The sequence below is a fragment of the Furipterus horrens genome, unplaced genomic scaffold, assembly GCF_987537825.1.
Source record: "Furipterus horrens unplaced genomic scaffold, mFurHor1.1.pri manual_scaffold_5, whole genome shotgun sequence".
In the NCBI taxonomy this organism is placed as follows: domain Eukaryota; kingdom Metazoa; phylum Chordata; class Mammalia; order Chiroptera; family Furipteridae; genus Furipterus; species Furipterus horrens.
This window is the reverse complement of record NW_028327175.1, coordinates 125856609-125880070: the sequence shown is the minus strand read 5'-3', so window position 1 is coordinate 125880070 and position 23462 is coordinate 125856609. Positions and strand designations below refer to the sequence as shown.

At 45.7% G+C, this 23462-nt stretch overlaps 2 protein-coding genes across 8 annotated transcripts in view; one reads left to right on the top strand and one right to left on the bottom strand.

The window, feature by feature from the left end:
- The window catches only part of SLC5A11 (solute carrier family 5 member 11), a 68558-nt gene extending 55268 nt beyond the window's left edge, over positions 1-13290 (top strand). For all 3 annotated transcript variants that reach the window (XM_090277725.1, XM_090277724.1, XM_090277726.1), the window contains 7 exons: positions 2733-2868; positions 8249-8356; positions 8694-8844; positions 10563-10731; positions 11137-11352; positions 12018-12186; positions 12993-13290. In XM_090277725.1, the coding sequence (XP_090133851.1) occupies positions 2733-2868; positions 8249-8356; positions 8694-8844; positions 10563-10731; positions 11137-11352; positions 12018-12186; positions 12993-13198 (1155 nt within the window). In that variant the 3' untranslated portion in view covers positions 13199-13290. The remainder of the gene's footprint in view (positions 1-2732; positions 2869-8248; positions 8357-8693; positions 8845-10562; positions 10732-11136; positions 11353-12017; positions 12187-12992) is intronic.
- Positions 13291-19035: 5745 nt separating this feature from the next.
- Positions 19036-23462, bottom strand: part of ARHGAP17 (Rho GTPase activating protein 17) — a 104474-nt gene continuing 100047 nt past the window's right edge. For 4 of the 5 annotated variants that reach the window (XM_090277717.1, XM_090277723.1, XM_090277720.1 and 1 more), the window contains one exon: positions 19036-19833. In XM_090277717.1, coding sequence (XP_090133843.1) covers positions 19703-19833 — 131 coding nt within the window. In that variant the 3' untranslated portion in view covers positions 19036-19702. The remainder of the gene's footprint in view (positions 19834-23462) is intronic. The other variant, XM_090277721.1, reaches the window with a different exon arrangement.

The following is a 23462-nucleotide window of genomic DNA, read 5'->3' as shown; positions in this document are numbered from 1 at the left end:
AACTTATTCTGGTTTCCCTCACCATCGTCTTTCTCTCTCACCTATTGACTTCATTGTCTCCATCACAGGCCAACAGGAAAGAGACTGACAATCCCTAAGTTCCAAATCCAAAAATCCAGTGGTTCAGGTTGGGTCAGGCGCTGATCCCTGGATCAGGCAATTGTGCCCAAGATGAAACAGTAGCCATGTGACGAGGGGTGGACACTAGGAAGACTACCCCATTGATGGCTGCTATAAAACAAAAGGGAAAAATTCCGACTTTGTCCTGCTCACCACAACATCACCATGATAACAATACATTTTTCTCCTTCTTATCCACAGTTCACTGAGCCAGCTTAGAAAGGTGCTGGCGACCACCAAGGCTTCTGTAACTTCTTCAGATGCTTCAAGACCTAAAGCTTGAGAGAAGAGTAGAGAAAGTTCTGAGCTCATGTAGATTCGGTCTGAAGACTGGAGGAGGACTTGTGGGGACCAGTCTCCTAGGCAGAAAACACTCTGTGACAAGTCATTCCCTTGAGGGGATGAATGTTGGCAAGACCTAGCTTCACCCCACCCAACAAGTAGTTCTTGAGGAGGCATAAGGATAAGATGTAGGCATACTGTGCACAGTAACTACAAGCCCAGACAGCCCAATCCTTTGGCAGCATTACCTCAGACCCTCTCTATGTCTCTCTATTAACTTCTCACTCCCACCAGACTCAAGTGTCCACATTTATGTTCTGTCCTCCTTCCTGTTCTTGCTTCCTCTGCCTTGGTCCTTTTAAGAGCCCTTCCACTACCAGGTCAAAAATCATTCATGAAAACCAGCCCCAAGTGTATTGCCCCAAGTCCAGCTTCTGTTATTGGCCCAATGTCAGCTGTTTCCACATTCCTAGACTGTGGACATGTGATTCTCTGATCTGGTTTCCAAGATCTAATTTTAACTCTCTTCTATTTTGGTGACTCATTCAAACTTTCTCTGACTTCATCCAACAACAGTAGTAACAATGACAATAATCACTAGTACTCTCTAGAACTACTAGGCACCTCAGAACAAGCACTATCATGATTCTTGTTTGGCAGATGAGAAGACTGAGGACTGAGGAGTTTAAGAAACTTGTCTGAGTTCACAAAGACCTGATAGGGAGGGATCCACACTTAAGTCTGCACTTTTAAGTGCTCTATTCATTTGATCCAACTCACCAGCTGGGTGTTCTCTTGATTCTGGGGTTTATGCAGAACCAATGTGAGAGAGAGCCACTCCATAGCTGCCCATCTGTGAAGAAGCCACTGCCTGGTCGTCAAGCCTACCACCATGACTTCTCCCAGACAGGCCTCCCCTCAGCCTTCACACCTCAGTGAGGGAAAATCTGCACATAGTGGTTGGAGGAAGAGCAAATGAAGGCAGATGCATGCTAGACACCGTGATGGGTGTAGACCAAGCTCACTAAGGCCCTCCTCCCACATTATGTATTATGCTTTCATTTCTCTCAGTTAACTTGCTTTTTCAACTAAGGTGTTTGCTACTGATAAAGTACCACTTGACCACTATTCCTTTTAGGGTTTGAAAGTTATGAAAAACAAACTCTTAGTCTGGGTGACCAGATTGAAACAGGGTTCTTCTGAGTTCTGACTGGCTGAATGGGTATGTCCCATGGGCATAGATGCCTGCCCTTGAAACTTGTTCACACAGGGCTCAGTTTGGGCCACTGTTACTGCAGTTGGACATTAGCACATTGAACTTGACCATTCTGGTGTCTTCTGGCAATTGTGTGAGAAGGGCCAGGCCCATGGCTTCTGAGAATGAAATGCCTTCAAACACAATGTTTTCTCCTGTATAGATGTGCACATTTGTACTGTAGAGCCTTAAAATTATTAGGGGTATGGTGTGGGGTTGGGAGGAAATCCTACCTCTTGACACTCTTCCCATTAAGGATTCTTTACTGATTTAGTGGGGATTCTTCATTGTCTGTGGGGAAAAAAATAGTTTAGGCCTATGTTTTCTGTAACGTACATGACTGGGAGGATGGGGCAGAGGTGAATAATAATTAACATTTACTGGGCAGTTACTATTTATTGGACTCTTCTAAATATTCCAAATGGTTTGATTTCATTTAGTTGTCAAAACAGTCCTAATACTCCCCTCATTTTATAGATCAGAAAGCTAAGGCAAAGAGAGCTAAAACTGTTTGCCTAAGACCACACAGCAAAGAAGTGAGGAAGCAGGGTTGGAACACAGGCTGGCAGCTCCCAGAGTTGGTAAAGCTGGATTGAGGGGCTCTGTGTTATCAGAAACTGTTTCTCTTTCTCTCCAATTCCTCCTTTTCTTCCTCTGAGATGACTTCAGTTTCAGGAAGGCTTTCCTGATATGATGGCAGAGACGCAATCACGGTCTAAGATGCTTTCTCAGCTAGCTGTTCCAATGGAGGCTGCATGGGGTTAGGTGCCTCTTTTCCTTTGCCTCTTTTAGAAGAAAGTTCCATGTAGAGCTATAATTGACCTGCATTGGGTACACACTTTTTCTTAACCAATCATGGTGGCCAGAGAAGTGGAGTAATTCTATGGAGAACCCTAATTGGACAGGTCCAACCCTAGAATAAATGAAGGTGATTGAGAATAGGAAAGAGATGCTTCCTCAAAGAGAAGCCAGGAAACCAAGCTTTAAGTCCACTATGCCTACCAAGAAGCTACACATACTTAGTGTGCCTTAAGAGAAAGCCATCTCAGCTTCTAATCACCCCACTGTTTTCCAGGTTATTGTTCAGCGGAGTCTGGCTGCCAAAAACTTGTCCCATGCCAAAGCAGGCTCTCTGATGGCTGCATACCTGAAGGTGCTACCCCTTTTCATGATGGTGTTCCCTGGAATGATCAGCCGTGTTCTCTTCCCAGGTGAGAAGACAGCTGGGAAGAGAGGTCATGTGTCTGTGAGTCTCAGGCCCTGAAATGCTCGAAACATATTACTAACTGCTCTAAGAAAATGTGACTGAAGCCTCTTCCTAGTGACTCAACTGAAGTGTCTCTATCCAGGCATCAACTGATTCTATACCATTTCCTGACACTGGTTCAATGGGAACATCTTATAGATGCCCGAGGCCAAATGGCGTGGAGACCCACCTGGGACCTTGCCTCAACTACATTTTTTTGAAGCCATAAAGTAGGCTAAAATCTGTGGTCTCAGATGTCAATTTCCTGAAGTCTCAGGTTAAGAGTTCCTCATGCTTTAGTGTTTGAGCCCTTTGGTTTGGTAGCTTTGGCCCAATGGAACTTTTGGGGGGCTACTTTTCTAGACAAAAATAAAGGATATTAAAGCATTTAGAATATTTGCCTTAGTTGTTTTTTTATTTTTATTTATTTATTTTTTTTAATGTGGTAAAGGAATGAGGTTTGCACTGTGGGGATTAAACAGGACTGGGGGTGAGGGTTGCTATTGGGGGTTACTGGGATGTCAGGAAGTGGTGATCTATTCATAAAAAAGCTCTGTACCCCATGCCTTATCCTACACTATATCATGCAGAGGTGAAGAAAAGATAGGATAAAATGGTTAGTTGGTTGGTCCAGAAATTTTGCAAAATAATTCGGGACAATAAGAATTAGGAGGGAAGAGTTGGGGGAAGGGAAGCAGAGAGCTGTCTGTAGTGCTAGAATTTGGGCTTGTGTTCCCTCAGCCCAGATAGGGTGAAGAATCCAGAGAGTCACTGGTTCTATTTCCAGAGGAGGGGCACCAGGCTTGGAAAAGCTCAGATGGGAGTAAGAACTGGTTTCTGGGGTTTGTGGTGAGTTGAAGGAAAATATACAGTTCTTGGGCAAGGCTTGAGATGTGAATAAAGAACGTGGCTTAAAACAGCCAACATTCATTGTTCTAAGGGCCAGGCCCTGTGTGAAGAGTTTGACAGTAGAATGTGGTGGCTATGAACATGAACTCTGACCTGAATTCCCTGAGCCTGAATATTGGCTCCACTCTTTCCTAGCTGTGAGACCTCAGATAAGTCTCTTAGTCTCTTTTGGTCTCTGCTTCCTCATTTGTAAAATGGGGATAATACTTGTTAAGGCTTAAAGTAGTTCTTGGCACATGGAAAGCACTACACAAGGTTCATTCTTATTATTTTATACTTGTTATTATTTCATTTGTTCCTCAAAATAACCTTATGAAGTTAGCACTATCATTGTTATTTTCACTTACAGATGAAGAAACTGAAGGTCAGAAAAATTCATTCACTCATTTATTTATTTGTCCGTGCGTTCAACCACCATTGTGAAAGCTAGGTTTAGAAGGTTTTATTTTAGAAGACCCTGGGGATTCATAAGAGAACAAGACATACAGTATCCCTGCTGCTGTGGGTCTTACATTCTAGTGGTAGAGACAGGAAAAAGGTAAATAAATAAATGAGATATTCATTGATTGTGCTAAATAAGCGCTGTGAGAAAAATTCATAGGGAGGCTGCCACAGGAGGTGCTGGGCAGGGACACTTCTGAAAGAGGCCACAGTTGATGCACATGAATAATTTGAAAATATGTTTGAGAGTGAAGCCAACCAGATTAATAATGGATTAGATGTGGAATTAAGGGAAAAAGAGGACTCTATCACTTCTAAGTTAAGTGACTTGCTGGAAGTTATGTGGCTAGGGTGGGAGAGCTAAGGTTTAAGTCCAGGTGCATCTGCTTCCGAAAACTGACTCTAAATCATGCTACCGTCTCTCTCAGAAAATCACATTTTAAGCCTTGGCCCAATGCTCTTAACAGTCAGCCAATCAACAATGTTTTATTATTAAATGAAACTAAGGTCATGTTCTACACCTCTAAGGACTTTGTAATGTAACAGATGAATTCAGTACTCATGAAAAACTAACATAAAATATATATCAAAACACTCTAGCATATGATGCAAGCAATAAGTGCGAAAGGATTTAAAAGAGTAGAGTAAAGAGGGCGCTTCTCAAGGTGTGGTCCTCAGCAGCAGCAGTGGCACTTTGGGACTTGTTAGAAATGCAAATTTTCAGGCACTACTGAATTCGAATCTCTAGGGTGGGGCCCAGCAATCTGTTTTAACAAGCCCACCAGAAGACTGAGCAGCTTTGGCCTAAGGTGCCAGACTTGGAGAAAAGCCACTATACCTTCCTGTTTCCACTTCTCCACATCTTGACTCCACCAGGTTTCCACTGAATCTTCAACTGGTTCTGGAACTGCCTAAAAGGGTGCTCCAATCCTGAGTTCTCATGAGCCTGGACAACACCCTCTTTCACTCAATCCATTTAGAAATGGCACACACTTTTAAAGAAACTCTAGTGGAAATTAAGAGACAAGCAAAATAACTCTCAAGACAATAAAACACAAAAAGTCCATCATACTTACTAGCTATCTCACTTCGGGAAGCTATATAACCTCTCTGTGCCTCAGTTTACTTGTCTTTAAAAAATGTGTAACAATATCTTCCTCAATGAGTTGTGAATATTACATGAGGAGGTGTACAGGGTTTATCTGTAGCCTTGATTCATAGTAAATGTTGGCCTTTGGAAGAAGGAGGTTTGTGCTATGTTTGCGTTTGACACTGTTAGAGGCTTCTTACATTTCAAGCATCAGACAGCCTGACAAAGGGAATCCACTCCACATAGGAAATGGTTGATTAATAAACACAGGACCGGTGAGCAAATGTTACTGTATGATGTTGGCTTCATTTATAACTTAGCTGAGCCAACTAATGTCCCTGTGATGAACATATTCCTTAGACTGAACACAATTTTCTGCCTCAAACATGGTTGAAGGTTACATTCCTAGAAGGTTAAACAAAAACTTTGTAGTTAATAAAACACCACAGGGAGATCCTTGCTTCTTTTCAGTGTACCTTGAAGAGAGGAGCTTCTGGACAAGAGGCAGAGCCCATAAACATGAAAGTAAACATGACCTTGGCCTCACCTGAGAGGCTTCTTATCATGTTCTGGCCATGAAACTGTAACTGTTTTCTCATTTTTTCCTAAACTTTCTCTGAAGAGTCATAAGAAGTCAAGAACTTCGACCTCTTAAAAGCATCTTTCTTGCCCTGACCAGGTGGCTCAATTGATTGGGGTATTGTTTTGTGCACCAAAATGTTATGGGTTTGATTCCTGGTCAGAGCACATACCTACGTTGTAGGTTTGATCCCCGGTCAGGGTGCATAAGGCGGCAACAGATCGATGTTTCACATCAATGTTCCTCTCCCTCTCTCCCTCCTTTCCTCTCTAAAATACTTGCATGAGGATTTTTTTTAAAGCATTTTTCTCAGCAGGATTGCTTCTTCTCAATACTTCTCATCAAATGTCATTTTTAGTCTACAGTTTTAATTTTGTCTAAGGCTGAACCAGAGTTTGGGGGACTCTACTTTTATTCCATTGCAGTTGCTATCAATATTATTAATCGTGGCCTCAGCACACATTTCCTCTCCCATTGATGGATGTTAGTGGAGGGAAGGGTCCCAGCCCAGAGAAGACACAATAGAGAGTGGAGGAGTTTTATAGACCAGCTGGCCCTTGGGCTTCCCAATGGATGAAAGGGCCTGAGACTATTTCCATTTCTTAGGTATTACACTCCATTAAACAAGAAAAGAAGCTACAATATTGGATTTTTAAATTGTGGTGTACTTCAAATGTTAGCATCTATTAAATTAACAGTTTTAATACTGATAAAAAATAGAGGCTGCCTTGGCTGGTGTGGCTCAGTGAATTGAGCCGCCAGCCTGTGAACTGGAAGGTCGCTGGTTCGATTCTTGGTCAGAGCACACACCTGGGTTGCGAGGTAGGTTCCAGTTGGGGACATGCAAGAGTCAACTGATCACACAATTATGTTCCTTTCCCTCTCTTTCTCCCTCCCTTTCCGTCTCTCTGAAAATAAATAAATAAAATATTTAGAAAAATATTTTTTTAAAAAATAGAGGCTAAATATACAACCTCACTTGGAGATGCTGTCAAACATCTATCTGCATTCAAGGCCACTTGTGAACTTGAGGACCTGACTAAATGGTCACCATAATGCTGCTATTGCATGAGAACCAGGGAGGAAATGGCTGTGAGCAGTGAAGGGCTCCATGCCCACCCCGAAACTGAAGTAGATCCCACTTGCCACAGAAGGTGATCAGGCAGGCCGTGTCACCCATCAGAATGAGGATGAAGGACCAAAGGCTTTGGATTGAACTGAAGGAGGATCTGGGAGCTATTTAAGGGAGTTATTCCACCTGGCAAGAGACATGGGAAGTAATAAGTGGTCCAGCTGGGGTGGGTAGTGTTGGGTAGGCATTGAGAGAGTGGTGAGGAGTCTCAGTTAACTTAAGATACAAGGAGCTGAGGAAGACAGATGATGAGAAAGTAGTCCTTCAGAGGCAGGTGCCAAATCACTGAGACAACATGGAGAGTCTGAAGGTCCTGACGGCCAGGATTAGGCCCTGGATAGGAAAACTGCCACTCATTGAAGATGGAAGAGCATCCACTCCCTTCCCTTGGCCTTCCTTCTCTGAAAAATTGGACTGGGGGTCGGGAAACCTGTGTTTAAGTTCTGACTTTGCTGGGTGATTATAATCAGGTCCCTTCTCTCTGAGACTTTCTCTTCATCTGTGAAATGGTAAAGCTAATCTCTGTCTTCTCAGAAGACTACTGTGCTTGCATGTGTTCATCATGCTAATGGGTAGAGATGCAGAACAAGAGGTACCAGGAAGGCTAGCTGGATTTACATGGGAAGATCAAAATGCTGTTCAGGAAAGATAAGAACTGAAATGCAGAAAGAGGAGGAGAGAGGAGTTCAGAACCAGCATGGTTGGGTTTTCATGAGTCTAAAGTGAGAAGAAAATGGGGAAAGAGAAATTTAAAACATGTTTGCCATGTGTTGAGTGCTGGCATTTTCCTTTGCGGCTCTGTGTCCCTGTTCGGGGGTCAGGGGAATACAGCCTAAGGTGGGACCTATGTTTAGACTGGCCTCTAGGGGCCTCAGCTTTATTTGAGTTACAGTAACAACAGCTGGCATGTATTCAGCGCTTCCTATGTGTCAGACCCTGTGCTAAGTGCGTTATGTATACCATCTCAGTCCATCCTCACTATATTCTTATGTTACTGTCCAAACTTGACAGATATGGAGCCTGAAGTTCAGAAAGTTTAGGTAAGAGGGTCACGGTTTGTAAAATCTAGGCTCCTTCTTATTTCATTGAGCCATAAACTGTCTCCTGATGCTGGCCAGGGTCAGCCACATTTGGGTTTGGCCTGGGGCCCTGAGGGTCCATGTACTCACCTCTGGGCCTCATCTCCTCCACAGATCAAGTGGCCTGTGCAGATCCAGAGATCTGCCAGAAAGTCTGTGGCAATCCTTCCGGCTGCTCTGACATCGCATATCCCAAACTTGTGCTGGAGCTCCTGCCCACAGGTAATATCCCCTCACTCTCTGCAGCACCCAGAAAGGAAGAACTGGCTGGGCTCTGATCTGAGGGAGGGACAGGATGAGTGGGTGATGGAAAGGAACGGGCTCTGGGCTGAGGAACTGAGCTCCAGAGCCAGACCCCTGAATGAAACCCAGGCCCGGGGGGCTCTGCCCGGCCCACCCCCTTAGTCCTTCCTCAGGGCCCTCACCTGAGTTCTGCTTCCTCAGAGTTGAACCTCCTGGGTTCAGCTGGCTCTGGGCCTGGGGTCATGGGGTCATGAATGAAGTCAGGGGCTGTGAGCAGAAAAAGCTTGAGACCCATACACCTCCTTTCTGCCTCCAGGGCTCCGTGGGCTCATGATTGCTGTGATGGTGGCGGCGCTCATGTCCTCCCTCACCTCCATCTTTAACAGTGCCAGCACCATCTTCACCATGGACCTCTGGAATCACATCCGGCCTCGGGCATCTGAGAAGGAGCTCATGATTGTGGGCAGGTAAGGTCTTCTTGTGTGGGGCCGGGCCAGGGAGGGAAATGTCTAGGTACCGGAGAGCAGAAAGCTGAGTTCCCGAGGGGCAAAGTCCAACAAGAAACTTGCCCAGGCTCAGCCTCCTCTGATGGTGAGCATGAGGTACATTAGGACCCCATGTGTAAGTCATTCATTCATTCATTCACTCAAGAGATGTTCAATGAACAACTACTATGTGCCAGACACCTGACATAAAGCAATGAAAAGAAACAACTCAGTTCTCTATACATGGAGCTAGAGAGGGACAAATAGCCAGGCAGTTATACCCCTACTAGCGCTATGACTTGGGAGTCAGGAGACCTAGGGTTCAGGGACGGAGTTCCCAACCTGGATTGGGACCTGAGGGGTGAATAGGAGTTAGCCAGGGAAAAGGGAGTTCGGTGTTCTGTTTTTTTAGGGGGGGAGGTTTCTCTGCCAAGAATTGTGCAAGTCCTGAAGTCTAACAGGGGATATGACAATGACACAAATGAGTGGCATGTAAATTTTATGTAAAATACATATAAATAAGCACCTTAGCACTCTGCCCTATCATAGGAAGGTGCACCCTGAGAGCAGTCTCAGACTTGGGCTAGGGAAAGAGTTCTTAGGTATGACACCACAAGCATAGCTATACAAGAAGAAGATGAGGCCCTGGCTGCTGTTGGCTCAGTGGATTGAATGCCAGCCTGTGAACCAAGTGTCGCTGGTTCAATTCCCGTCAGGGCACACGCCTGGGTTGCACACCAGGTTCCCAGTTGGGGGCGCGTGAGAGGCAACCACACATTGATGTTTCTCTCCCTTCCCTTCTCTCTAAAAACAAATAAATAAAATCTTAAAAAGAAGAAAAAAAGGAAAAGATGATCAAATAGCCATTATTATGAAAATTGAGAGACAAGCCACAGATTGGGAGAAACATATTTACAAGCAATATATCTGACAAAGGAGTTGTAATACAGAATAATCTACAAAACAAGATTGTAATCTAGAAAACTACAGTGAGACACCACCACACACCCACTAGAATGACTATAATCAAAAAGACAGACAAGGAGGTGGGGAAATTGGAACTCATGCATTGCAGGTCGGAAGGTAAAATGGTTCAACTGATCAAAACAGTTTGGCAGTGTCTTAAACAGTTAAACATAAACTTATCATGCAACTTAGCAATTGCAATCCTAGAAATGAAAATATATGTTTGCACAAAGGCTTGTACACAGATGTTCACAGCAGCATTTTTTTATAACAGCCAAAACATAGAAACAGTTCAAATGTCCTTGCTTAAGAGAAGGGTCTGGAATAACATGTCCATTTAATGGAATACTTGTCAACAATAAAGAGGAATTAAATACTGATATATGATGCATGGATGAACCTCAAAGACATGCTAAGTGAAGGAAGCCAATTGCCAAAGACTATAGATTGTAAGATCCCATTTATATGAAATGTCCATAAGAGTTGAACCTACAGAGACAGAAGCAGTAAGTGCTTGTTTAGGTGAGGAACAAGAATATCCTATAAATAGGCATGGGGGAACATTCTGGAGTGATGGATGATCTAAAACTTGATTGTGGTGATGGTTGCACAACTCTAGAAATATTTACTGAAAGTTACTGGATTGTAACCACCTCAATAAAGCTATAAAAAGAGTAAGAGAAATGTACGGGGAAGACAGCACTAATGATGGATCTCTCTCCTCTCGGCACCAGGGTGTTTGTGTTGCTTCTGGTATTGGTCTCCATCCTCTGGATCCCTGTGATCCAGGCCAGCCAGGGTGGCCAACTCTTCATTTACATCCAGTCCATCAGCTCCTACCTGCAGCCGCCTGTGGCTGTGGTCTTCATCATGGGGTGTTTCTGGAAGCGGAGCAATGAAAAGGTAGCTGTGCAAGACCCCAGTGCTGCCATGACGATGGAAGAGGAAGGGACTGCAGAGGGCACCTGAAGATGTCTTGACTTGGGTGTCATTGGGGAGGATGAGTTCTGTGGAGGAAGATACAGGGAGGGTGCTACCCGGCCTTTGAAAGAAAGCAACAGGGGTTCTATTTTGATGTATTCTCTCATAAGCTGAATTAACAAGGAATGAGTAAATTAAATGTAAGTGATTAATTATATGTAAAAGATAAACAGATAAGTAGCCCCCACTGTTTCAAAACACTGACCCCTGCAGTGACCATCATTAGAAAGACAGCTCTTAAGATGGCTTGCTGAAGTTTCTGGAGGCCTAAGCCAGCCTACCTAACAGTGCTGGATATCACTAAGATGGCCTTGCTCTGATTTGCAGGGTGCCTTCTCGGGTTTGATCTTGGGCCTTCTCCTAGGCTTGATTCGGCTGGTCCTGGACTTTATTTATACGCAACCACAGTGTGACCAGCCAGATGAGCGCCCTGCTGTGGTGAAGGATGTCCACTACCTCTACTTCTCCATGATTCTGTCTGCTGTCACCCTGATCACCATGTCCACCGTGAGCTGGTGCACAGAGCCACCCTCCAAGGAGATGGTACAATTGGGTTCGGTGCTAGAGCCATTGAGACCCTTGGCTGCAAGTGTCAGGAAAGGCACCCACACTAGCTTAAGTAAAAAAGGATGGATGGACTGTTTAAAAAGCTGAAAAGTCCATTGTGGGGCTTTAGAAATAGTTCAATTTCAAGACTTGGAACAGACCATGAGAATCCAGCTCTCACTCTGCTTCTCCTCCCAGGCCCCACATGGGGCTGGCAACTTCTTGGGACTTATCCTCTCTTATTCTCACTAAGTGAAAGCATAAACATTTTATCCCAGCATTTCCAGCAAACTTGCTGATTCCCATCAATGAAGCAAGCTCTTCACACATTCCCCTGTGAACAAATTTGGTTCCTATGGCCAGAGAAATGGTTGAGCTGAGTGGCTGACCCACAATACCCCAGGGCTGGGGTTTAGCTCTGGGGACAAGCACAAGGGAGGGTTAGACCCCAACATGAGATCAGCATTGTTAAGAAAGGTGGGGAAGTGAATGCAGAAAGTGTCCACTGGTTCTGAGGAGTGCAGAAACTTGAAGCTTGGAGGGGAGTGGGATGAGAGGGCGAGACTGGGAGCAGACTCAGATGTGAAGGCTGACCTTGGGGTTGGGCAGAGCATGGGAGAAAGGGCTGATCGCTAATCTCACAAGCCATCTCTTCTTCCTAGGTCAGTCGCCTGACCTGGTTCACTCGTCATGATCCGATGGTCCACAAGGAACGGGTGCCACCAGAAAGTCATCTGCCTCCTACCCTCTCTCAGAATGGGACAGCAGAGGCCAGCAGTACCAACATCCAGTTGTACACTGTTCAAGAAAACATGTCCAAAACACACAGCTGTGAGTTGCCCCTCTCCTCAGTTATAGTAGGTGCTTCAGGAAGCATTACATGTGTAAGGGAAATTTTTCTATCAAATCATAAGTCAGAAAGGGGCATATTTGGGGTTTGGGCACCCCCTGACACCCAGGGTCTAGTTATTCCCCACTCTCTAGCCTCCAGAAACAGGTTCTTCAGTAACTCAACAGATACCTCAGGTGGGCAATGTAGGACACACTTGTAGAGATTTTACATAAAATTCCAGATTCCATCTCCTCTTGAAAAGTGGGAGGATCTGGCAACACTGGGCCCGCATGTCTGCACGCAAACCTCGTCTGTAGTTGTGAAGCTGCTGCCCCTTAGATCCAGATGCACCTTCAGCCAAGGTCACCGCCGGTCGCGATTGTCTCCCAACCCTGAGGCGGCTGTTGTCATATATCATCACACATGGCCTTTAAAAAAAAATTGTGGCTATGAAACCCATGTCATCCTAAAGTCAGACCACAAGGCCACGTGTTCCAAAACAAATGAGAGAATATCTCTTGGGTAAGGTGAAGAATATTTTGACATGTTGAATATTCAAAGCTGCCCCGATTCCTATACACCACCTGCCTGGCTTCATAGATAGTTGGAAACTGAAAATGGTGAAAAGCCTAGAAATACCAGTTTTCCAGATTTAAGCAGCCTTCCAGAACGAAGGTATTAACGCCTTCCAGAAAAGGCACAGAAAGTATTTATCACAGTGCATGAAACACCGCACTGGTCCCCTCTCCTCTCTTCTCCGTGAGACACAGCCATTCCTTATGACCTTTTTTGGGGTTCTTTTTAGGTGATGTATCCCAAAAGCAGTCCAGAGTTGTGAGAGCCATCCTGTGGCTCTGTGGACTGGAGGGCAAGGGACAGGCGGAGCCTGTGAGCAGAGTGGAACCTGCCATCATGTCTTTGGAAGAAAGCACCTCAATGAAAGCCCTTCTGAACATCAACCTCATACTCTGTATCAGCTGTGCCATTTTTCTTTGGGGCTACTTTGCTTAGTGTGGTGAACCCAGGTGTCTAAGCTCTCAGTTTGTTTTCAATAACCCATTTTTTTAAATGAAGAAAAAATAAATAAAGCTTTGTTTGTTTACCATGAGGCTTCAAGGGTGTTTATGGGCTACTTTCAACATGATATTTAGTTCTTCTAAAAAGGGAATGAGGGTTGTTAGAAGCTGGAAATTGGAGAGAAGCGTAAAAGCTTCCTTGTTTCCAAAAGCTAGTTAGTTATTCACTCTTCTGGTCCATGGTGCAGAAGCAACAGCCAGAATAAAAGACTGATGGCAGCTGTATCTCCTGGGCCAAGTGCTTTGGCACTTGAATTTCCCCTACCTCACTTTCAAGGTGCAAGGAATGGGACCTGCATTCTATCTCCTCCCTTTTAGTCTTGCTGACTGAGGCGTCCTGAAGGTTTACTCATTGTGGTACTTGCTCCTTGATGTGGCCTCTGGGAAACACACCTGAGCTGGTGCCCTGGAATCATGCTATCAAAAACTTGGAGTACTGTGTGCACTTCCCAGATTCTGCCTAGCCTGTGTTTCTCTGCTTAATTCCACACAATGATGCTTCCCTAAAACCATCAGCCAGAAGGATGGACAACTCCACAATAAATCTCTACCAGCTGAGGGGCAATGGGGCTTTTGATCTCAAGGCACCCCTTCTCTGTGTAGAGCCAGCCATGCTCATTTCTCTACTCTGGGTTACGATGAGGCCTGACAACATGACCTGAAGGGGCTGTTTGCCACATGCACAGTTAAGAGGAAGGGCAGGCCAACAGAGTTAGCCCTGAGACCATCTCTGGGTAGTCCAGAGCCATGAGCTCTTATTCTAATACTGGGAGAAAGGGGCTGGATTGGAACCAACTATTGGCCTGACAACTGAAGAATGGAGTAGACTATCAAAAAATCCCAATTTCAAGACTTCAAAGGAACATGGACAGAAAACCAAGGGGCCACTGGCTCACCTGGTCATTGAGTGACATCTTTAGTGTCTACCTGATGTCCTCAACACCTGGACCAGCCTGGTCCAAAGGTAATTAAGGGTATTAGCTCAGGCCTTACCTCTGTCAGAGGCCTAGCTTTTTCACAATAATGCAAATGATAGCTGTGGGCTGGGCAAGGGCATGCACCTCAGCCCTCCTGGGGAAGGGACTATGTGGGGAACTAGCTGTTCATGAATGTGGCTACTATCAAGACCCCTAAAACTGGCTCCTGGCAAGGGCATGAGCTGGTGTCAGGGCAAGTGGACTCAAAGGGAAGCTGAGTGCCCCTTTCCAAGGGCCAAAGGAGGGGAGTGGGAAGCCCAGGAGGCTGCTCAGCAAGCCCTGGTGGCTGCTCTGGACTGTCAAACAGAGCCCTCTGCTGCCACTGGTTGGGGTCAGAAGTGGATTTCAGTGGGAGTTGTCATTACGAACTTAGGTCACTGACATTTCTCCCAATAACTGCCACAGTCTCCTGACTGGCCTTCCTGCCTCTAACCCATTCTCCAGCCCCAGGCAGAGAGGGTGAATCTGATCAAGCCACCCCTTTGCTTAGACTACTTCAGTGACTGTCCCAAACTCCTAGGACAAAGTCCACATTTCTTGATGGGAATTTCAAGACCCCTGATGGCCAGGCCCCTCGCCAGCTTCAATTCCAATCAGTTGCCCTCTGCAGGCTAAAGTCATGCCTCACTCCTGCCTTCCCATCTCCTGGCCTAGCACAACAGCTGGCATACAGTGGGCCCCATAAGTATGGTTGTAAATATCCAGTAAGTAGGTTTTTTGCCTCTGCTCTTCCCTCTGCCTAAATTACCCCTCCTTCATCTTCCGGCTAACTCCTAGTCTCTGCTTAAACATCACTTCCTCCAGGAAGCCTCCCTGATCACCCAACTCCCACCATGACATATGCCTTCAAAGCCGGTGTCACACTTGGTTGGTTACTTAACTGTCTTCCCAACTGGAGTTCCTCAAGGGCAGAACCACTCACACTGATACCTAGCACAGGGCCTTGTGAGTGAATGAATGGATGACCTTAAAAAGCCAATGTCATCTGGCTCCTTATCTCATACCCACCTGCCATACCCCCTCCCCGGCATGGCTGCCCACCGCTGCCCAAGTACCTATGGCCAAGAAACACCCACTATTACTGCACTAAGTTAGTTTCTTAAGGTGTAAGCTTGTAGAAGTGACCAAATCCTCCTTGACCACCACAGTCTCTAAGCTGCCCTGTGATCAGCCCACACCTTTGGGAAGGGCCTACAATCACCAGACCCTGCTAACTCTGCCACCCCAGCTTACAATGTGTTAATCCTTATCTAGGCAAGCATCTGCTCCCCTCTCAGGGTCTCCTGCTTCTAGACTGGCCTGCCCGAGTCCAGTTTCTGCACTCCAGCCATGGGGGCTGAAAGTACAAATGAGACTGTCACTCCGTTCATCCCTCACAGCCCCTACTGCCCTTTACCACTTCCAGACACGGGGTATAACGCCCTTCCCACTCCCGTTGCCCAGTACCTCATGGCTGCCCACCTCCCACTCAACTTCCATGCTGCCTCTGAGCACACAGCCACTGCACCAGCCTTCCCTTCTCTCTGAGGTGCCCACCCCATGCTGTCCCACTGCTCCTCCTGCTCCACACCATCTACCTGCTTCCTGGGTGCTGAGGGCTATGCTTGTATGGTTCAGGTTGGTTCTCCAGGGTCTAGGCCCGTGTATGGAAGAGTCGTCGTCGGCAGCCGTCCGTCTCGAGAGACGATGGTGTAGCTTCTTAAGAGTCTATCTGCACCGCCGAGAATGGCTGTGCAGTCCGACTCGGGAGTGACACGGTATCTGTCTCCTCCCGTGTTGAATCGACATCTTGTGATGACGCTGAAGCTACAGAGCCTGGGCAGGGTGATATGGAGGGTCTGCTGTTGCCCATGCAGCAGACCCCCCCTCTCTTCGCAGCTGAAGGGTCCAAGGGAAAGACGGAGTCAATACAGCTTGGCTTCAGGTGCGCCGCAGGAGTTGCCGGTGTTGACTACAACGTCAAACCGCCTTAGGGACTCCGGCTCCGGATTTTCTGTCAGGGTTTACTCCCTTAGCCTTTCCCCTGAAGAGGTATGCCGCAAGGCAGCGGAGGTTTTTTGGAGTCAGAGTTTTCCTTCTCTGATGTACCCTGACTGGAAGATCGAACCAGCGACACTTAGCTCGCAGGCCGACGCTCAATCCACTTATGGAAGAGTAAGTCCTTAGTAATTACCTGGAGGACACAGCATTTGTAAGACCTGGCTTCAATTCTAAGAGTTGTGTGAAAACAAAAATGCTGAGTTTCTACCATGAAATGGCTTGCAAATGTTTTTTTGGGTCATTCAAATATAATTTATTGATGTGAACAAAAACTGAATTCAGAGAAGGCAAAAACAGAACCTTGATGAATTGTTTGTACTTCCAAAAACATATTTGGCTCTGGCTAGTGAATTGAGTGCCAGCCTGTGAACCAAAGGGTCGCCAGTTTGATTTCTAGTCAGGGCGCATGTCTGAGTTGCTGACTGGGTCCCCAGTTGGGCAGTGCAAAAGGCAACCACACATCGATGTTTCTCTCCCTTCCCTTTCTAAATAAATAAATAAATAAAATCTTTAAAAAACAAAACATATTTGGTTCAAATATACCCCATCTGTCATTTGCGATGACCTTTGATGTGTGTGATGGCTGGACCTTAAGATGACCCTGAAGGACCCCACTTCCTGGCATTTGTCCTTTTGTGTAATCCCTTCCCTGGATGGAACCAGTGACTGACTTCTAACCAATAAAATACTGTGGCAAATGGTGGTCTGTAGCTAATGACATTATGTCACACAGGGCTGTCTTGCTAGCAGACTCACTTGAGAGATGGTCCTTGATGGCTTGACGAAGTAGCAGCCATAATGGGGAGGCCCATGTGTCCAGGAAGTGCAGGCAGCCACGATGACCAGTCAATAGTCAGGGCCCTCAGACCTTGTGGTCCTACAACCACAAAAACATGAGTTCCAACAGCAACCAGGAGCTTAGGAGTGGATACTTCCCTAGTTGAACCTCCAGATGGGTCCCCAGCCCTGGCTGATACCTTCACTGCAGCCTAGAGCCCATGCAGAGGACTCAGCTAAACTGTTCTGTGAGTACCGCCCCACAGAAACTGAGATCATAAATATGTGTTCTTTTAAGCCACTATTGTGGATATTTGTCATGTAGCAACAGATAACTGATATTGTGTATAGTTTGTGAACATGTGTGTGGATGGGAAAGTGGAGTTGGGTGAGGAAATGTGGGAGGACAGAAGTTTGCCTGAGCTCTCCGTGTATAATGCCAGGAGATGGTGACAGCAATGTGACAGCTCCCCAGCATGAGTAGTCATGTCTCTGCAGCATCTTGGAGATGCTCCCACCATGATGGCTTTACGGCTCCAAATGGAAGACCAGCCCTCACGCTGTGACTCACCCATCAGTGGACAGTAGCCTTGACTTGGTATTGACCTGACACATACATACACAGAGTCAAGTAAGTCCCTTTTCTTTTGATTGGAGCTATTGAGGTAGGGGGCTTGCAATAAACAATGGGAGAGTGATAAGTGAACAATGTTCTTCAGCTAACATCAGCCCTGGCTGGTGTGGCTCAGTGGATTGAGTGCCAGCCTCAGAACCAAAGGGTTGCTTGGTATGATTTCCAGTCAGGGCACATGCCTGGGTTGCAGGCCAGGTCCCCGGCTGGGGGTGCGTGAGAGGCAACCACACATTGATGTTTCTCTCCCTCTCTTTCTCCCTCTCTTCCTGTCTCTCTAAAAATAAATAAAATCTTAAAAGAAAAAAAAAAGATAACGAGGGTATGACTAGTATTTCAGAGTTAGCGTTAACCAAACACATGCTACGTTCTGGAAGGATGTTCACCATGGACATTCCTGGTCAGCTTCCTCCTGAGTGTGATCTCAGGCATCATGGAGGAGGCGCTCTGAGGTGCTGCAGGTACCAGACTGTAGACAGCCAGGCTACCTGGACGAGGAGCTCAACACAGATGAGCAGAATTGAGGAGACCTTTGCTTTTTCTACAGGATTTGTTCTACAGCTAAAGGGGAGCACAGAAAGATCACACATGGATGGTGTATGAGGAGGGAAAGAGTGAGCCTTAGGCAAATGTAAATTTAAGATACGGGAAGAAATGGGCTTATAGGTACATATTCTCAATGTAATTAATATAGAAAGTACTTAAAAGCACAGGGAGCTTTGAGTTAAGAGAAAAAAGGGATTGCCTTTTTCATGTTACACTTGCTGAGCTAATTCATAGTGGAAAGAGATCCAGTGTCTGCTGGGACAGGTCATGATACGCCCTGCAAACAACACTGGTGGCATGTTCCTCTTGCCTCCTAAGAGAAAATTAGGGCCACGGAGAGGGCTATCATCAGAAGAGCCATCCTGTCTGTCGACCTCACTTTACTCCAATTCCCCACCAGCTCTTCCCAAGTATTTCAATCCTAGGAAAGAAGTGCCTTCCAGTCATTGGAAACTGGAACTCCTATGAAGAGTAACGGCTCTGACTTCTGCACAAGGCCTGTGGGGCTGTGGGTCAGCCACAAGAGTCTAAGTGTTTTAGATGGACAAGAAAGGGTGTCAGGACTGGTAAGAGCAAAGGAAGGGCCTTACCCATGGAACGTTCACTGAAGGACAGCCAACCTGGTTTTGGGGGCACCTGTTGGCTGGTGTCACTGCTGTAATCTTGTTCTCTATTCTTTTAAACACTTATTGTCACAGTTAGACCCCCAGGTGGCTCAGTCATAATTCTATTTGGTTAAGTGAACATGTAGGCACACACATAGACACACTGGGTTTTCCTCCAAGAATGACAGTTTTCATATAAACCACAGAATATATTTAATTCAAATTAAACATGAAACTAGAATAATGTTCAGTCCTTATCAAGTAGCAATTACATGTATTTTTTTTTCTTTTAAAAAAGAACAGTCCATTTCTTTCTACATTCTGGCAATCCAAAAAGGCACACGTTACATCCAGTTTGCTGCGGTGACAGATCCAGCAGTCACCATCAATGCTCAGGGCTGCGGGGGGTCAGGGAGACACAGACTGCACTTCAGACAAAATGACTGCAACAGAATGAAGTCCAAGTAGCGGGAGGGAGGTGAGTTGCATAATGAATGTGTTTTATTAAATAGAGAGTAACACATTGCTTCTCATTCACTCCAAATTGCCGTTGGTGCCGCCTGCAGTGACGGCAGTGACAGAGCTCCACAATTACACTCTTTCTACCCCAGGTTTCTGTTTTGTTTTGTTTGGCATGTTTCTTTCCTATGCAAAGAAAGCCAGTTTCTTCAGAACACAGGTCATTCAGCTTTAAGTGTCAGCCTCCGTTATGTCACTGGGCTGCGAGAAGGCAAAGTCCTGTGTGGCCAGGCTTTCTTCTTCCCTCCACTGAAAGCTGCTCACTGTTCGGTCTGCAGAGGTCAATGTCTGCCTGCCCCGTTTCACTCACAAGTGGAAGGGGTCACAGGCTGTGGTGGCTTTCTTTATAGGGCAGTGCTTTCTGTATCATTGTCCATATCCAACAGAATGCGGCAGGGCAGGTCTTTGCTTGCTGCATCTGGATGCATTTCAGGAAAGACACTGCGAAGTGGTTCTGACTCCCTAGAATTGGCATCTGGACAAAAACACAAGAGATGTGGTATCAATGCATGGTCACGCCCAAAAGGCCACCCAAGGGTGCTCTGAGAGGAAGAGAAGCTGGAGAGATTGAGAGTCAGCCCATGCACACACATGTTCCCTTACTAGAGGCACCATCAGTTGAGTCAAGCCTTTGATACCCCAGGGGCAGCCACGTGGCAGCCCCACCTCCTGGCCCTCCTGGTTCCTTCTGTGAGCCTGTGGCAGTCCTGAGATGCAACCCGCAAAAGACCCGCTTGCTCTGATGGAGGAAAGGAAGTCTCATCCTTACCAGTGCCTCTAGAGCACTGACTGAAACCTGACAATATGCGGGCTGCACAATAGGTGACCTTCACTGAAAAGGGCTCCCTTCACTAAGGCTGATGAGTTTCCCAACTGTTAATACTACACCCTCCGCCTCTGCACTGGTGACACGCCGGGCTGGCTCATTCTGGGTTGCGAGGGCCGTACTGTGCTCTATAGGATGTTTAGCAGCGTCCCTGCCCTCTACTCACTGGATGCCGGTGGCACAAAGCCCTTTCTCCCAAACTGTGACAATCAAAGATGTCTCGGATAAAGCTGAATGTTCACTGGGGGCACAATTACCACTGGTTGGCCGTCACTAAGGTAGATCGTCACATCTCCTGCAAATACTGATTTTCTCATCTGTGTCTAAGTCTTACATTTCCATTTTTTTCATGTCTTATGTTAGCTGTAACTCCTTTAGCAAAGTGGCAAATGGTCCTTAAGCCACTGTCCCTCACTCCCGTGCTCACAAGACATGTTCACCAATCACAGCCCTGTTTCTAGTGAGGCGATGCATCTGCATTCATTCACTGGTGCACAAATGCTTACTGAGCACCAGCCAGGTACCAGGAACAGTTCTCTACCTGAGGGCACAGCAGTGAGCAAGCCCGGCACGGCTTTAAGGAAGCCCGCAGCGAAGCAGGTGCCCTGATCAAGAGAGGACTCATTTCTCCAGTAGATGTAGGTGCCAGCAGACAAGAGCTTGTTAGAAATTTTAGGGCTGGGGCCAGAGAGAAGGGAGGTGTTCAGATCTGCTGTAGTTTCACTTTGCTGGGTTAGGGCTAATCATGTAGGGAGCAGGGAGAGAACTAGAGTGGGCGGTGGATATGCTGCAGTTTCTGTCCTTGCCATGGTGCAACTTCACCAGGTCTGACCCTGCTGGGAGCTGCTTTGGGCAGTACTTCTGTTCTACCAGCTCCTCACTCACACAGGCAGAGCTGGCACTGCAGGTGCACTTCTGGGAGGAGGCTCACTATTTTGAGACTGGTTCCTGCCCCTATACACTTCCTGAAGTGTCCTTCTTCTCACATGGAATCCAGGTTGGTAGACCTGTCCCTCAAGGTTTCTTATGCACCACAACTCAAGAGAAATTTCTAGATTTAGGAAGATGGCAAGGTGTCAAAAGAATTCAGCTGCTGAATGCCATTTCAGACAATAAGGTCTGATGATAACTACAAAACCAACTGGCTTGTGCTGAATTTCACCATCTAATAGTACAGTCAAGGGTGGTCTAGTACACAGAGTAAAAAGGACGTCTCAAATTTGTCTTCAGCAGAAGGGAAGTCAATAAGGCAGGGACCATGTCTATCCTGTTTAGTGCCTAAAATAGTAACTGGTTAACAGCAGATGCTCAATAAATTTTGTGGCTGGCCAGCCAGATGGATGAGTGAATGGACTGACAAAGGAAGAAATTAACGGATGAAGGGTCATCAAGCCCAACCATCTTTCCAATCCTCTCTTTCCATAGCATCAGGTAAAGAAGTAGCTGTGTCTCAAAGGCAACACTGGTAGAAGAAATCCACTGCAAATTCAACCCCTTTCCCAAATCCAACAAGACAAGGAACTATGGCAGGGACATGCCTAGTGGGATGCATGAGGCGAGGAAAGTGTACACACTGATTAGATCTCTACTTGTAACTTCATTTACATGCAAATTCAACATCTATCAGCCACAGCTGTCTTCAGAGGACAAGCCTACTTTTTGAAAATCACATATAAATTCTTGATTTGTGCTTTTCTGAGTGTCTCTAGCTATTTACGATAAGCACATTACTTACATATTCAGAAGTTTCTTTCCTCTCCTCTGCCTGCTCTGTCTGGTTTATCTGACATTGGCAGGTATGCCTTTCCCTAGCCCCTCTCTCTTACATGAATTATTTCTTAAAAGAAAAAAAGTCTACTTACACATAACAAGCAATAAGAACTATAGCATGTGTTCAGAGCCACTTTAGAAAGAGACCGATCTCCCTCACAACAACTATCAGATGGGCCTTAAGACCACACTGCCTCCTGTCCTTTCGCTGAGCCTCAGCAGCACTGGCACTACCTTTGGGATACGGAAGGGGACTCCAGAGGCTCAATCCTTGCTTGGGGTGACAAGGCCAGCACTGGACAGAGCACCGGAACCAGACTGGTTGAACTCTGAAGTCTGATTCTGTATCAGCATAACATGCTCCTTCCTCCCCAAAGCAGTCTGTAGGCCCTTTGGTGAGGGTCTTGGGAGCACAGTACCTGAGGTGACAATGGGTTGAGCCTTAAACAGTCTGGTTCACTTTAGTAAAAAGGTTATTTTAGAAGATTTTAAAATAGTTCTAAAACTTTCTGGCTATGAATTTACATAAGGCACCATTTTTCAATCTGTGCATTCCAAGGAAGGAATTTGAACACAGGCTGCTTGGAGATGAGTTCATATGACAGATATTCCATTAACAAAACAAAAACAAAAGACCAGAGAAAGAGAGGGAGGCTCAGGCAGCATGGATGTGGCTCACCACGGACCTGGGCTCAGACAAACGTAACCAAGTCCCTCCCTTTTCTGACTATCTTAATCCAGCAAGGCGGCACTCTAGGGCCAGGAATGCACTCTATAATTTAGGGTATGGTCCTAGACATATCTGTCACTTCAAGAATTTTCATTATGTGCTAGGTTGTAAACATCCTCTCCAAATCTCCAAGGTTATTTTGATAGCTACTTTGACAGATATCAGACCTAAACACGCTCTTGAAATTAAACAACTGAAGGTCAATCAACCCCCTCCCCACCATTCATCCTTCTTCCCTAAACTAGAGTCTGAGAGAATGACTCCTTTCTACTTTTTGTCTGTTTTCCAGGGCTGTGAGAGGCTTTTTCAGTCTGTAACAGACTTTGAGTCAACCTGTATCAGTTTAGTCAAAAAAAGAGATCCTGTTCAAGTCTCACTGGATGTTTACTATGACATGACTGATATCTACGAAAAATAAACTGCAAACAGAAGCCACTTAAATGTCCAACTATAAACAATAATACATCTGCTTAACAAAATATTATGCGGTCACTGAAAAGATGGTTATAAAAACTACATTGTAACATGAGAAAGAGCATTTCATGTAAAATAAAATAAAAATGCAAAGCCTGTGTATGCCAAATAATTATGATTATGTACTCCCTCTTTTAGGGAGAAGAACTAGAAGGAAAAAGAACAGAATGTGAATGCTGGGCTTCTTCAATTGTAGAAGGGTGATTTATTATTCCAGTCCCCAATCTGTTTTAACAGCTATGCTTATTTAATGACTTACTTTCATGCTATAAAAAGTTTAATTTTAGAAAGAGAACACTAAGAG